The sequence below is a fragment of the Polypterus senegalus genome, chromosome 15 (assembly GCF_016835505.1).
Source record: "Polypterus senegalus isolate Bchr_013 chromosome 15, ASM1683550v1, whole genome shotgun sequence".
NCBI classification, from domain to species: Eukaryota; Metazoa; Chordata; class Cladistia; order Polypteriformes; family Polypteridae; genus Polypterus; species Polypterus senegalus.
The window spans coordinates 11462014-11477613 of NC_053168.1; the positions used below are offsets into that span (position 1 = coordinate 11462014).

The 15600-nt window shown below is 41.3% G+C and overlaps 1 protein-coding gene across 2 annotated transcripts in view; it reads left to right on the plus strand.

Annotated features, from left to right (window-relative positions):
- Window positions 1-15600, plus strand: part of dnah5 (dynein, axonemal, heavy chain 5) — a 390322-nt gene that overhangs the window by 228938 nt on the left and 145784 nt on the right. For both annotated transcript variants that reach the window (XM_039736932.1, XM_039736933.1), the window contains exons 36-42: window positions 464-642; window positions 3225-3412; window positions 6067-6261; window positions 7313-7447; window positions 8318-8425; window positions 11816-11969; window positions 14993-15139. In XM_039736932.1, the coding sequence (XP_039592866.1) occupies window positions 464-642; window positions 3225-3412; window positions 6067-6261; window positions 7313-7447; window positions 8318-8425; window positions 11816-11969; window positions 14993-15139 (1106 nt within the window). The remainder of the gene's footprint in view (window positions 1-463; window positions 643-3224; window positions 3413-6066; window positions 6262-7312; window positions 7448-8317; window positions 8426-11815; window positions 11970-14992; window positions 15140-15600) is intronic.

A 15600-nucleotide genomic window follows, 5' to 3' on the forward strand; every position in this document is an offset into this window, starting at 1 on the left:
TGGATACTGTCCCTTTATATCAGTGGTTCTCAACCTGTGGGGCAGGCCCCCCTAGGGGGGGGCGTGAAAAAAAGAAAACAAGAATCGCAAGTATGAAAAAATATATCTATTGAAACGAAAACAAATGAACTTAAACTACATTCTGATACTTGAACAATAAATACAGAGTTAGATAAATGTCGATAAAAGTTAAGTAGGTATAATAAAATATGCATCATCATTTCAAGAAAATGTTGGGCGATTAAAACCATTATGAAAACTCGGGTCGCAAATACTTAAAGGTTGAGAAACGCTGCTTTATATCCATTATCCACTTGTCAGCTTCTTGTAAAGAGCACTCCATATTCTCTTTAGTTTTATTCTACAGACGTTTAATCAAATTCAAGTTTCCTGAAAGCTCCTTAAGTGCATTTATTGCCTCTAAATTATCTGTTTATTCATTAATTATTGTTTTTACCTGTAGGTGTTATATAACTCTGGCCCAAGCCCTAGGCATGAGTATGGGAGGAGCACCAGCTGGTCCCGCAGGAACAGGGAAGACAGAGACCACCAAAGATATGGGCAGATGTCTTGGCAAATATGTCGTCGTGTTCAACTGCTCTGATCAGATGGACTTTCGGGGACTGGGCAGAATTTTTAAAGGTACACCAGTTACACGATATATTGACTCGCTTCATGTACTTTTTTGTTTAACTTTGTATAACCAGATCAGGGTCATATGAGGCTGGAGCTTATCCCAGTTGCATTTGCTGCAAGGCAGGAGCCAACCCTGGATAGGGGTACCTGTCCATCGCTGGGCCCACTCGCATACACCCCACACTTGTACTGGAGTCAATACAGAGCCGTAAATTGACTTAACCTGCAGAGGTCAGGGGATGGATGAGGGAGGAATGCTGGGATCCCTGGACAAAAACCCTAAATGAGAAGGGAAGAAGGTGCCGACTCCAGACAGACAGCAACCAGACGTGAGATCTGTAAGGCATCAGCAGGGGCCTCCTTGCTACCCTTGTACACGTTTAGTATAATCAAAACGAAATGTCTCATGTTTAGATATTAATAGTATATAAGCACACTACAACAGTAGTTTTCAATCCATGTTTTGCGGAATATACGTATATACTGTATTATATATTCTCAGAAAAACGGCCAACCGCCATCATCGAGGTTTGGGGCATCCACCCGTATAATATGCCTTGGCTGCAATAGGTTGAAATTTGAACAGAGGTGTTCACAAGACTAAGTCCAAAATAGAACTAAACTTGTGGAGGTAAGATGGCGGCTTTAAAGGGCAGTGGAGGAAGTGATATCATCGGAGCCGGAACCAGAAGTGATGTCATCAAAGATTCCAGAAACAGGAAGTGATGTTATAGGGCCCCGTAACAGGAAGTGACATCTTTAGAGCCATCACAACCCGGCGGGATTTCCCGAGAATGGTCTGCAAGGAACTGAGAGAGACAGTCCGCGCCCCCTGCCGCTCCCTGATCTGGCTTAGAATTACAATTACTCAGACCCTTTAGCTGCCTCCAATATATTATATATATTGTAAAAGACTCAACAAGAGACAACATAAAGGTTTGGGGTTTCCGGCCCCGTATATTGCAGAAAAATCCACACTGCAAATCAGGTCAATAGATATAAACAAAACAGTTCATATGCGTGACACCATTAGAGGCGTTGGCGGCCATTTTATAAGGGAGGAGCCGGAAGTGGAGAAATGCTGGGAAGGAACCGTGAGGGAGGATGGGACTGATGACGTCAGGAAAGATGGCGGAGGAAGGGCGGAAGTAAACGTACTGCGGGAAGGCTTATGATGGCGGAGCGTCTTTTTTCCTGGAAGAAATCAAGGAGAAAGGTTAGTACCCCGCCACTCCCTGCCGGCGAACGGCTTTCGAAATGGTTTAAGGTCCGTCCGCGGTCTCCTAATCGCGCGTGTGTGACAATATATATATATATATATAGTATGCAACTTCAGTACTTGTTTTGAGAAAGTGTTTAGGTGCAAGAGAACAGGGGGATGCCTTGTACCAAACTTTATAACTTTGCATTGCTATGGGATATGCCATTTAAACTTGGCACAATGGCAGCTGACAGACTGGGGCACAAAGCAAAATGGATTCCAACATTGTCAGTCAGACATTTTCTACCCTGCTTTGTCTTGAATAGGGTCGTGGGGGTCTGCTGGAGCCCATCCCAGCTAGCACAGGGCACAAGGCACGGAATAAACCTCAGACAGGGTGCCAGCCCATTGCGGGGTGAACACACACATCCACCCCAACCACCCACTAAGGCTAATTTATGATTACCAGTTCACCTTACACACACACAGACACGGGGAGAACACACAAATTCCACACAGGTAGGACCCAGGTTGTGAACCCTGGTCTCCTTACTGCGTGGCAGGAGCGTGACCAATGTGCCACCCTGATTCCAGGGTTCTGCATCAGAAAATGTCTTGACTATGCATTTTAAAATCCAGTATTTTGTAGAGAAATCCCTAAAGCGACATTTATTTTCATGTTTTATTTAGTTAATGTTGATGTAAACAACAGTTGTTAATCCTATAAAGGCTTTCTTTTTAAACATTTGGAGTGTTACACTCGCTACTCTTCAGTCATTTGCTACTCCTTTATTACATAAGCAGAATACTAGCTCTTTATTCTTGGGTATGTAATTCAAGTGCAGTAATACCAAAAACCCTTTAGGGCATAAGGAGTTAAATTTCAATAAAACTGGAAAAATTGGGGTGTTATGAAAATATTGATCTGTTACTGTAGGTACACATACAGACACTCAAACACAACATACTGCATATACATTGTAAAATATGAGTCAAGAGAAGATAGAGTGCTGGGACATCTCGAAGGCGAACCCCATATAATCAGATGGCAAAAAAACCAACAAAAGATAGCAACTCTATAAAGAGGTCGTTTCAGACGGGAGTCAAATGTGTGACTGATTCAAAATGGAGGCAGCACCTTTTAAGAAGAAGCCAGACCGGAAGGGGGCGTGGCCAGAAAACCATTTCCTGGAAGTGACATCACTGGGACTGCCAGTCATCTGATCTGCAGGAGAGAAAGGAGGAGAAAAATTAGTCAACAGCGCCAACCCTCGACTTGGGGTGGAATTATTGTTAGATAAGCCTTCAAGTTGTTCATCAAGCGTACGCGTGTGACAAAATGTAGAAATGGAGAATATTCATAAATTCCATGTTTTTCTTTTCCTAGGTCTTGCCCAGTCTGGATCATGGGGCTGTTTTGATGAGTTCAATCGGATTGATCTGCCTGTTCTGTCAGTAGCTGCCCAGCAGATTGCCATTGTTCTGACCTGTAAAAAGGAGCGCAAGAAAAACTTTATTTTCACGGATGGTGACAATGTGGATATGAACCCCGAGTTTGGAATCTTTCTCACTATGGTAGGTTTCTAAAGACGGCAACTTCACCGACTTGTAATCTTTAGTAGACATTGCTGTTGTCTGTTCTGCTGTTCTCTCAAGCTAAATATCTGTGAACTTAAAGGGGTGTTTTTTTGAAGTGTCCGTGGGAATTTTTCTGGAATGGTCTAATAAATAGACAGCTTACTTCAATTCCTCAAAGCATATTACATTTCAATTTGATCGCCATTCCAACGCTCTCTATAGTAAAGCACAGAACAAATGTGTCTGGTATACTGACAGTTACACCAGTAGAAGGCAAAAATACTTGGTTAGGGTCACACAATGCCTGGAAAATCAATCAATCAATCAATCAACATTTATTTATATAACACATTTTCATACAAAAAAATGTAGCTCAAAGTGCTTTACAAAATGAATAGAAAAATAGAAGACACAATAAAAAATAAACATAAGTCAACATTAATTAACATAGAATAAGTAAGGTCTGATGGCCAGGGTGGACAGAAAAAACAAAAGAAAAAAAAAAAATTCCAAAAGCTGGAGAAAAAAAATAAAACTGTCCCCTCTGGGCAAATGAAAATGAAAAAAAATGATGAGTTACTACTTACTGTTAGGGTGGAGTGGGGGGGACTGAGGCTGAGGGTCTGTGCTGGTATCTGAAAAATTACTGTTTCAAGTTCCGTTAGTGCCAGAAGGGATCCTACTCTGTTGGGCCCATAACCAGAAAATTGCTCCACGAATGCCATACAGTGGCTGACCCTGCGCTCTGACCCCCCAAAAGTCATACGAAAAGACAATATCCCCCTCTGGGATTAATAAAGTATATCCAGAAAAGAAAAAACCTTGCATCATTTAAACAGAATTTCAGTCGCACATCTTTACTTTTGGCTTTTTAATATATATAAATGATTTGGATAGGAATATAAGTAACTAGCTGGTTAAGTTGGCAGATGGTACCAGGATAAGCAGAGTGGCCAATAATTTGGAATCTGTTAAATCATTACTGAAAAACATGCTTGGGTAAATTTGTGGCAGATGAAATTTAATGTCATTAAATGTAAAAGATTACACGTAGGAAGAAAAATGTGCGGTTTGATTACACAATGAGAGGTCTGAAAATTGAGAGCACACATTATGAGAAGGACTTAGGAGTCATAGTGAACTATCAAGTGCCAGACAGTGTTCAGAAGCCATTAAGGAGGCTAACAGAATGTCAGGTTATATAGCGCCTTGGTGTGTGGAGTGCAGTCACAGGAGGTTCTGCTCAAACTTTATAATGCACTGGTGAGGCCTCATCTGGAGTCCTGGGTGCAGTTTTGGTCTCCAGGCTACAAAAAGGACATAGCAGTACTAGAAAAGGTTAAGAGAAGAGCGACTAGGCGGATTCCAGGGCTACAGGGGATGAGTTATGAGGAAAGATTAAAAGAGCTGAGCCTTTACAGTTAAAGCAAAAGAAGATTAAGAGGTGACGTGATTGAAGTGTTTAAAATTATGAAGGAGATTAGTACAGTGTAGGAGACGGTGACTTTAAAATGAGTTCATCAAGAACACGGGGACACAATTGGAAACTTGTTAAGGGTAAATCTCGCACAAACATTAGGAAGTTTTTCTTTACACAAAGAACGATAGACACTTGGAATAAGCGACCAAGTAGTGTGGTAGACAGTAGGATTTTAGGGACTTTCAAAACTTGACTTGGATGTTTTTTTTGGAAGAATATCAGGTTATATAGCGTCTTGATGTGTGGAGTACAAGTCACAGGAGGTTCTGCTCAGGCTTTATAACACACTGGTGAGGTCTCATCTGGAGTCCTGGGTGCAGTTTTGGTCTCCAGGCTACAAAAAGGACATAACGGCACTAGAAAAGGTGACCAGAGAAGAGCGACTTGGCTGATGCCAGAGCTACAGGGGATGAGTTATGAGGAAAAATTAAAAGAGCTGAGCCTTTACAGGAGATGAAGAGGAGACTTCAGTGAAGTGTTTAACATTATGAAGGGAATTAGTCCAGTGGATCAAGACGGTGACTTTAAAATGAGTTCCTCAAGAACAATGGGACACAGCTGGAAACTTGTTAAGTAGTGTGGTAGACAGTAGGATTTTAGAGACCTTCAAAACTTGACTAGATGTTACTTTGCTAGAATGTCAGGTTATATAGCGTCTTGATGTGTGGAGTACAAGTCATAGGATGTTCTGCTCAAGCTTTATAACACCCCTGTGAGGCCTCATCTGGAGTCCTGTGTGCAGTTTTGGGGGCACGAGACATAGCAGCACTAGAGAAGGTCCAGAGAAGAGCAACTAGGTTGATTTAAGGGCTACAGGGAATGAGTTATGAGGAAAGATTAAAAGAGCTGAGCCTTTACAGGAGATGAAGAGGAGACCTGAGTGAAGTGTTTAAAATTAGTCCAGTGCATCGAGATGGTGACTTTAAAATGAGTTCACCAAGAACACGGGGACACAGTTGGAAACTTGTTAAGGGGAAATTTCACACAAACATTAGAAAGTTTTTCTTTACACAAAGCACGATAGACACTTGGACTGTGGTAGACAGTAGGAATTTAGGGGCCTTCAAAACTCGACTTGATGTTTTTAGAGAAGGATAGGACTGGCGAGTTTTGTTGGGCTGAATGGCCTGCTCACGTCTTGATTGCTCTCATGTTCTTATTCTCTGGCTAGAATCCTGGCTATGCTGGACGTCAAGAACTTCCAGAAAACCTCAAGATCAATTTTCGCTCAGTAGCGATGATGGTGCCCGATCGGCAAATCATTATCAGGGTCAAGCTGGCCAGCTGTGGATTCATCGATAACATCGTGCTGGCCAGAAAGTTCTTCACTTTGTACAAGCTGTGTGAGGAGCAACTGTCTAAACAGGTAAGTATTTTTCATGACGTAGTGGAGTGGTTTTCTAACATGTGGTGCTCTTTTTGATTCTGTGTACAGTATTGGTTGATGTGTTCACTTTTTTTGGAATTATTAGGATATGAACATCTCATAGTTCTGTATGAAGGTGTAATTTGGCTCAGAGTGAGTTTGTGGATGTGTGAATTGGTCCAGGGATGGTTTGTATTTCATACCAAAGGATGATCAAAACCAAAATGGATATCAAAGGAGCGCAGACTAATTATCTTTAACCAGGAAAGCTGTTAAAGAAGGATTTGACAAACACCGCTTGTGTACTAGCCACAATCACAGACTAGAGAGAAGAAGACGCCATCGCACCCATGATGTTGCACATGCAGCTGTTAAACAGTAGCTGCAAAATGGCAGCATCCATAAAAAATTAAAACCCTTTGAAAAATACTGGTGCAAAATATTTTTTAATACATTTCCAGTTCAAAACCAGTGCAAGGTTTGGATTCGTCATACTTCCAAACCCTAAAAGGGGTGCAAAATATTACAGCAAAACAAAATGAAAACTGCAAAAAATGTAAAATGGTTTCAGCTTGTAACAGAACCCTAACCTCACTGATCAGGCCCTCGTTTTGAATGGATACGTTTGGTATTTTTCAAGTCAAAGTTAATTCTTCACAAACACGTGATATATGTATTTGCTATGTGAAATTGTGTTCTAAAGGTAAAGCATTTTCTATTGATTTGATAAACAATTTAACATTTAAATTTACATTGGAGGCTATGGGGCACGGAAAAGAAGTTTATAAATGTATCAGTTTTCCAAACCAAGACAGTTCTCGGGTATTTATCCATGTTTGTAAAATAGTTATTAATTCATGTCATCTTAACACAAAAAAACCCCATCAATATTAAAAGCTTCAGCCATTTTTTTTGTCAGCTGTGTTTCGGAAACTAACTAAATAAGTAAAACAAATGGCGTTAATGATTTGAGGGCTTTGTTAAGAGTCAAGCGAGCTCTAACTTCAGATTCCTGTGTTTCTTCTCTTCTTTCACTGATCCCAACATGTAGGTGCACTACGACTTTGGCCTTCGAAACATTTTGTCTGTGCTACGAACACTTGGAGCAGCAAAGCGGGCAAACCCCAGTGACACGGAGTCAACTATTGTGATGCGCGTGTTGCGAGACATGAACCTCTCCAAACTGGTATGTGAACATCTCCTGTATTACATCACACATCGGCTCTGGTCCCTGAGGGCCCTAACTTGGATGAACGATTCAAAAGTGACAACATCAAGCTGTGTTATGTTGTGATATTTTTTATGTTGTATTATAGTACATTATTTTTGGTATGGGCGGGGGAGGGGGGGAGACCAGCCCATTGGAAGCTGCAGAGGAAAGAAAGGGTGTTCTCTACTCTAGCCTGGAAAATAGCAGAAGATGCCAGTTTGGAACTGGGCATTCTGAAAGAGTCAGATTGAGGAACAATACCAGGCCAGGTGACCACCAGGGGAGACACCAGGTCAGGGCTACATGCTTAGCTGATGTGTGCTGGACAGTTTGACATCCGTGGCAGAGCGACGGGCGCTGAGCAGGCTCCTGTCAATCATGGAGAATCCACTGAACAGGATCATCTCCAGACAGAGGAGCAGCTTCAGCCACAGACTGCAGTCACCGTCCTGCTCACTGACAGACTGAGGAGACCCCACACTATACGACTCTTCAATTCCACCCGGGGGGGTAAACGCTAACATTATACAAAGTTATTGTCTGTTATACCTGCATTGTTATCACTCTTTAATTTAATATTGTTCTTTATCAGTATGCTGCTGCTGGAGTATGTGAATTTCCCCTTGGGATTAATAAAGTATCTATCTATCTATCTATCTATCTATCTATCTATCTATCTGTCTGTCTGTCTGTCTGTCTGTCTGTCTGTCTGTCTGTCTGTCTGTCTGTCTGTCTGTCTACTTTTACTTGTTAAGAGTATAAAATGACTTTTAAAACAGATTTTATTAGATGCTTTGACTGATCGTACAGGTTTTGACTTTTTTAGTATGTCCTTATTGATTACAGATTGATGAAGATGAACCATTATTCCTGAGTCTTATTGAGGACCTTTTCCCTGGAATTCAGCTGGATAAAGCTGGCTATCCTGAGCTGGAAGTTGCAATTGACAAGCAGGTTAGAAACTCCTCATCACTGCCTGCAAATTCATTGTTCCCCCACCAAAAATTATGTAGTGGTTAATAACAGTGTTAGTATGGTTGCCGTCCAATACAGTGACCTGAGTCTGAGTGGAAATTTGGGGTTCTGCTTTGTCTATAGGGTTCTCCAGTTTCCTCCAACATCATATATATATATACATATACATATATATATATATATTAATATACATACACATATATATATATATATATATATATATATATATATATATACACAGTATATATATATATATATATATGTGTACATATACAGGGTGAGTCAAAATTATGTTAACATTTGAATGGCAGAAGCAATTTATTCACAAAACATAGTTCATATGTGCAAGATGATTTACAAGAATGTCTCAACCTGTTTGCCTTCATGTTCGAAACATGTACCATAAGTGGCATATAAATTGTTCACAAAAATTGTATACAAGTATACACATAGCAGTGTCATTAGTGTTAACATAATTTTGCTTAATCCTGTATATATATATATATATATATATATATATATATATATATATATATATATATATCTATAATAATAAAAGGCAAAGCCCTCACTCACTCACTCACTCACTCACTCATCACTAATTCTCCAACCTCCCGTGTAGGTAGAAGGCTGAAATTTGGCAGGCTTATTCCTTACAGCTTACTTACAAAAGTTAAGCAGGTTTCATTTCAAAATTCTACACGTAACGGTCATAACGGTCGATAACGATCGACAACGTCCGCCATGTTGAACTTTCTTATTTATGGCCCCATCTTCACGAAATTTGGTAGGCGGCTTCCCTGCACTAACCGAAACCAATGTACTTACTTATTTCGATGGTATGACGCCACTGTCGGCCGCCATATTGAACTTTCCAACTTCACCAATTTTCAAACTTCCCGTGTAGGTAGAAGGCTGACCCCATCTTCACGAAATTTGGTAGGTGGCTTCCCTGCGCTAACCAAAACCGATGTTCGTACTTATTTCGGTGGTATGACGCCACTGTCGGCCGCCATATTGAATTTTCCAAACGTCACTAACGGTTCCCAACGCTAACTGAATCCTACTTACGTACATATATACGTCCATAGCCTGCACCTTGGTCAACATGTGAGGTGGCGTTGGGTCCCCCATCCCAGTGCCTCCCACATTGTTGGCTGCCTGCGACCGTCCGTCGCTCCGGTCTCTACATTCCCTTCCTTGATTCGCCACAGGATTCACGTCTCCCTACTGATAACTACAGCCTTTTTGTTTAATCCACGGCTTCTCCGCTGTTTTATTGTTTGTTTATTATAATTATAGTTATTATTTAGGTATTTTACACTTACTTTACATTGTTCAGGTATCCATTTCCTTTATCATTCCAACTGTACCCCCATTAACATGTCTATCGAGGTGATCACCATTGATTAAAGAACTGTCACTTACTGAGTGGTTTCCATGCCCGGAGATGGCACCTACCTTCTCCATTCTCTTTGTTACATATTGCACGACCATATCAGGCTCACTCTTGATATCTGGAGGAACATTCTGTCTTATGTATTGAATGACTGGGACAGGTTCAAGGTGTGGACTGATGACGGTACAGGAGATAATTAGACTACACAGGAGCACTAGAAGAGTGAAATGCTTAAGCCCTTCACCTATGGTTCTGCATGCGAGTTGATGGCTGCCGCTGAATTGTTCAGTTGTCGCTTTCAAGTGTACCGAAATGGCCAAATATTTTACACCTTTCGACAACCGCCATTGCCTCTTAAACATCTTAGATTCACAGGTGACGATTTCAGTAGTGGACACTTTGATGTTTATGAATGTTTAAACTCTCAAAAGCTGGATGTGATTTTATCAATGAAACCGGTTGTGTGCTTACAACGCTTGACAGATGTCGAATGTCACTTCAACACAACAAATCCTGCAAATACTGTCGTAATTGAAACAAACCATGAGACTCAAACCGATTATGACAGCAGCAAACCAAGCTGTGAGATTTGAGACAAGATTACTGTTCACATGGCCGACTGTACGTTACATGCTCAAGAGTAAGCTCAGCGCACAGCTTGGTCATATTACAACCAGAGGGCCGAACTCACAATGTGGTATACAAAGAGATCCTTAACAAATAATTATTGGTATATTTTCCCTCAGTTTAAAAAGGTTTAATTTTCTTCTTAATAAAAATTTTAATGCAGTACTTCGCCGCTGCGAAGCGCGGGTATTTTGCTAGTATATATATATAATGGAAAAATGGAGTTGCCTGAAACAAAAGGGAATCGAGGCAAAACAAGGTCCCAATGCAGAAATCCATAAATGTACACAAAAAGAACAATAAAATGCAGATGAAGTTACCTCTCCCAGTACAGCGAGGAACTGGGGAAGACCCTCCGGATTTAAAGAGCCTAGGGCAATTCCCGGTGGTGATTGGCAGTTGGTCCCGCCTCACAAAACACATTATACAGGCAGCTTCTAATAAATAATGCACATAATCAATAAAAGCAACATTAGCATATTGACATGAATCAAAGAATTAAAAATGAACAAAAGGACCATAAAACACAAATTTGAACCCTGACTGAGATGTGACTTCATCCTTTGTTGGTATGTCACTGTACTTTTCGATGAGACTTTTTCATCTTTCTGCTGGGTCGTTCACCACCGTCACGTGTGCCGACAATTCACCAAACCCATTGACCTTTGGATCATCTCTCCACAGTTCTGGTGCTTTCTTGAGAAATGGCTGAGACCCTTCTCTACCTTTTTTCCATAAGGACATCAAAGAAGGGTGTCACTTCTTTCTGTTACCAGATCCCTAAACCTCAGTTGTTCGGATTCATTTGTCTGCTAAAGACTTCGAGGAATGTCCGGTGACGGTGGCCGCTGCCGGCTTTTGCACCATCATTTTCCATTGTTTCATCAGAAAGGCCTACTTACTACTAGAGTGGTCTTGAAATTCCTCGCTAACACCAGTAGGTTCTGGAATCTTCCGCTTACTACTAGAATGTTCTGGAAACTCCACATTTATTCTAGAATGTTCTCTTTTTACTTTTTTTTTTTATTCTTTACTAATCACTTAGCCAGTTAAGATCCCCACGTTAGAGTTTGACTGTAATAACAAATACAAATAAAATGTGCAGATTGGAGCAACCACTAAATGTTTAACAATCAGATTGAAATTTCACAGGTAGGTAAATTACCCCCAATGGATAAAGGGGGTCTTCAGCATGTGAGCCTGCCTGACAATAACACAACGGAGCTCAATTTGAGACTTGAACTTTAAACAGTAAGACTGGTGGGTAGAAAAAGGGGGAGCAGCGAAATTAGACAAGGAGGAAAGAAAGTGATACGGGATCCCTCATTTGAAATGTCTTTCAGGTTGGTGAGGCCGGTCTTATCATCCATCCAGCATGGAAACTAAAAGTAATTCAGCTGTTTGAAACCCAAAGAGTCCGTCATGGGATGATGACACTGGGGCCCAGTGGAGCTGGAAAGACCACCTGCATTCATACCTTAATGAAGGCCATGACAGGTAAGCTTATGTGTCACATGAGTGGCTCGCCACCAGTTTCTTTTTTCTTTATCTTTCTAAATATCCAAAGAGAATTTGGGGGACTTTGATTTTATGTGCAGTCATGTCTCAAAAGTGCAGTTAGGGTGGCATGACAGTGCTGTGGCTGACTGTGTACTTCTGGAGTCCTGCATTTGAATACCATCCTCGAAAATTTGGTGTGCACTTTGCACGTTTTCCCTGCGTCTGAAGGGCCTTTCCTTCCAGTTCTCACATTTTCCTCCCATAACCCTTTTTAGGCTAACAGGCATCTTGAAACGTGTGAGTGAGTGTGGGAGTGGACAGAGCGGACTGCAAGATAAGTTGCTTTGAATGAAAGAATCTGCTAAGCAAATAAATGTAAACATAAAGTGTCCCCTCTAAGGTTTGGTTCAAAGGCACATTGATGTCCCCCTCTGCTCCACAGTTTAAAATGACAAATCAAGCAATTCAGATGTCGTGAGTAAAGTGCACAGTGCAGACTTTCATTGATGGCGATTTGCAGACATTTCGGTCACACAGCACTACTCCTACATGGTCCCCCCATTTCTGGACATCATAATGTTTGGGACAATTGGTGTCACAGCTGTTTGTGATTCCTCAGGTGGGTTTCATGGCTTCATAAGATACTTCAACCTGCTTCTCCCCTTTGGAGTCTGTAGTTGCTGTTGTTCAACATGAGGACAACAGCTGTGACAATGACAGTCAAAGAAGACATCATGAGGCTGAAAAACAAGAAATAAAACCCTTAGAGACATCGGCGATACCTTAGGATGACCGAAATCAATTGTCTTGAATATCACAAAGAAGAAAGAACACACTGGTGGGCTCAGTGATCACAAAGAGACTGGTAGGCCAAAGAAGACCTGCCACTGCTGACGACAGAAGAATCCTCACTATGGTCAAGAAAAAGCCCCAAAAGTCTGACAGATCATATACAGTCTTCAGGGGGTTCATGTGGATGTGTCAGAGATGACTATCAGCAGAAGACTTCATGAACAGAAACACAGAGGCCACACTGCAAGATGTGAACCACAAGAATAAGACGGCCAGATGACAGCTTGTGAATAAGGACTATAAAGAGCCTGCAGAATTCTGGGAAAAAGTCTTGTGGACAGACGAGACAAAGATAAACCTCATCAGAGTGATGGTGAGAGCAAAGTGTGGAGATGACAATGAACTGCCTGAAATCTACAGCAGACCAACTCATCTGTTAAACATGGCAGTGTTATGGCTTGGGCATGTATGGCTGGCACAGTGACTGGCACACTTCTCTTTACTGATGACCGCACAATGAATTCTGAGGTGTGTAGAAACTTCTGATCTGCTCAAGTTCGGTAAAGGCCTCCAAACTCACCGGACGGCACTTCATCCTACAACAAGATAATGAGACAAACACACTGCTGAGGACACACAAGAGTTTATCAAAGACAGAAAATGGAGAATTCTTGAATGGCCAAGCCAGTCATTTGACTGAAATCCAACTAAGCAGACCTTCCATATGCTGAAGAGAAAACGTAAGGGGACAATCCCCCTGAAACAAGCAGGATCTGAAGATGGCTGCATTAGTGGAGTGGCAGAGCACCACCAGAGAAGGCCCTCAGCACCTGCTGATGTCAATGAATGGCAGACGTCAAGCAGTCATTGTATGTGAGGGACATGCGACAAAGAAATAAATATGACAACAGACCTGCCATTGCTGTGTCAAAAACATTATGGTGCCCAACAATGGAGGGACCTCCCAGAAAATGTATTGTGTGACCGAAATGTCTGCAAATCCCGTTCAATGAAAGTCTGCCATGTGCACTTTAATCGCGATGTCTAAATGATTTGGTTTGTAATTTTAAACTGTGGAGCAGAGGGGTCAGTCACAGAAAAAAAAATGTGACTTTGTCCCCAACATTATGGGGGCTCTGTCATACCCAAGCATTGCCCATTCCCTCTTCATTTCTCTCTACTGTTACTCTGCTCTTCAGCCCCTTTTAATCTCTTTATTGCTGGTCATATTCCTCCATCAGAGAGTTGTAGAGCATCTGCCTCTACTGCAAAGAATCTTGGTGTCATACATAAATCACATTAAGAACCTTTCTTACTTTCACCTCCGTAACATATCCCGTGTTAGCTCTTTCCTCTCCTTTTCTAATGCTGAGAAACTTGTCCCTGCTTTTATCACATCCTGCATTGATTATTGTAACTCGCTGCTGGCAGGTGCCCCTTCTAATCTTATATCGCAGCTCCAGCTTATTCAAAATTCGGCTGCAAGAGTCCGTACTTAAACCAGCAGCAGCGAGCACATCCCACCCATCCTGCTCCGTCTTCACTGGCTCCCTCTGTCTTACAGAATTGAATATAAAATCCTACTAATAAACTACAAAACCTTAAATAACCTGGCGCCAAACTACATCAGTGACCTTCTCCATCACTATGTGCCTGCCCGCTCACTAAGGTCCTCCGATTCTGGCAATCTTGTTGAGCCCCACATGGGTGACAGCAGGGCCTTCAGCTGTATGGCGCCCAGACTCTGGAATGACCTACGAAATGAATCAGGTCAGCCGACTCCATGAATTCTTTTAAAAAACAACTCAAAACTCATCTGTTCAGGAAGGCTTTTAGCTCTACTTGACTTTATTATCCTTCTCTCAGTTTACTCCATGTCAAGATGCTCATGTAACCTGTGTGTGTGTGTGCTGGACAATCAATTATGTTGTCTGTTAGGCTTTCTCTGAATTCACTGTCGTAATCTTCTTTATTTATTTATTTGGTTTGTACAATGCTATATACTGCATACCCTGCCGTTCTTCCTTATATTCTGTAAGTGCCTTGAGCATGGGAAAGGCGCTATATAAATAAAATGCATTATTATTATTATCATTTAAAATGCATTCAGCATGGCCTTCTTTGCCTTTCTGCTCATATTTGTTACATATGTACCACATACACGTTCTAAGTTGGCACACCTTTGACTTAAATCAGCCTTGTTACTCATCCATCTTGTATTCTTGTAGACTGCGGCCAGCCCCATCGAGAGATGCGGATGAATCCAAAAGCTATCACCGCCCCGCAGATGTTTGGACGGCTTGACGTGGCTACAAATGACTGGACTGATGGCATCTTCTCAACATTATGGAGGAAAACCTTAAGAGCCAAGAAAGGTGCCCACATCCTATTTCATTTTTTTACTTTCTTGTATACGAAGTATAGGGAAAATATTGGAATCGTCCAAAAATTCGATGTTGGGATTTTGATGAATTTTGATGTTTTAGACCTCCCTGAGTCCGAAAATACTATTTTTGGAATTATGTCCGTGTGTGTGTGTGTGTGTGTGTGTGTGTGTGTGTGTGTGTGTAAACATGATAACCTGAGTACGCTTTCATTTTAATCAACCAAATTTTGCATACCAGTATTAGGTACAAGACGTAGATTTCTATCAACGTTTGGGCTTATAATAATTGTTCAATATACACTATTATTAATTTGATATGATTTGTTGTTGATGGTTCTTTAATGGACATCATATAAAAATATAATCCTCAAATATCCATCTCCATATCTGAGTTATATGAGAAAGTCGAGGGGAGACCACTGCTGATTTTTAAATATGTTGTCTGTAGCT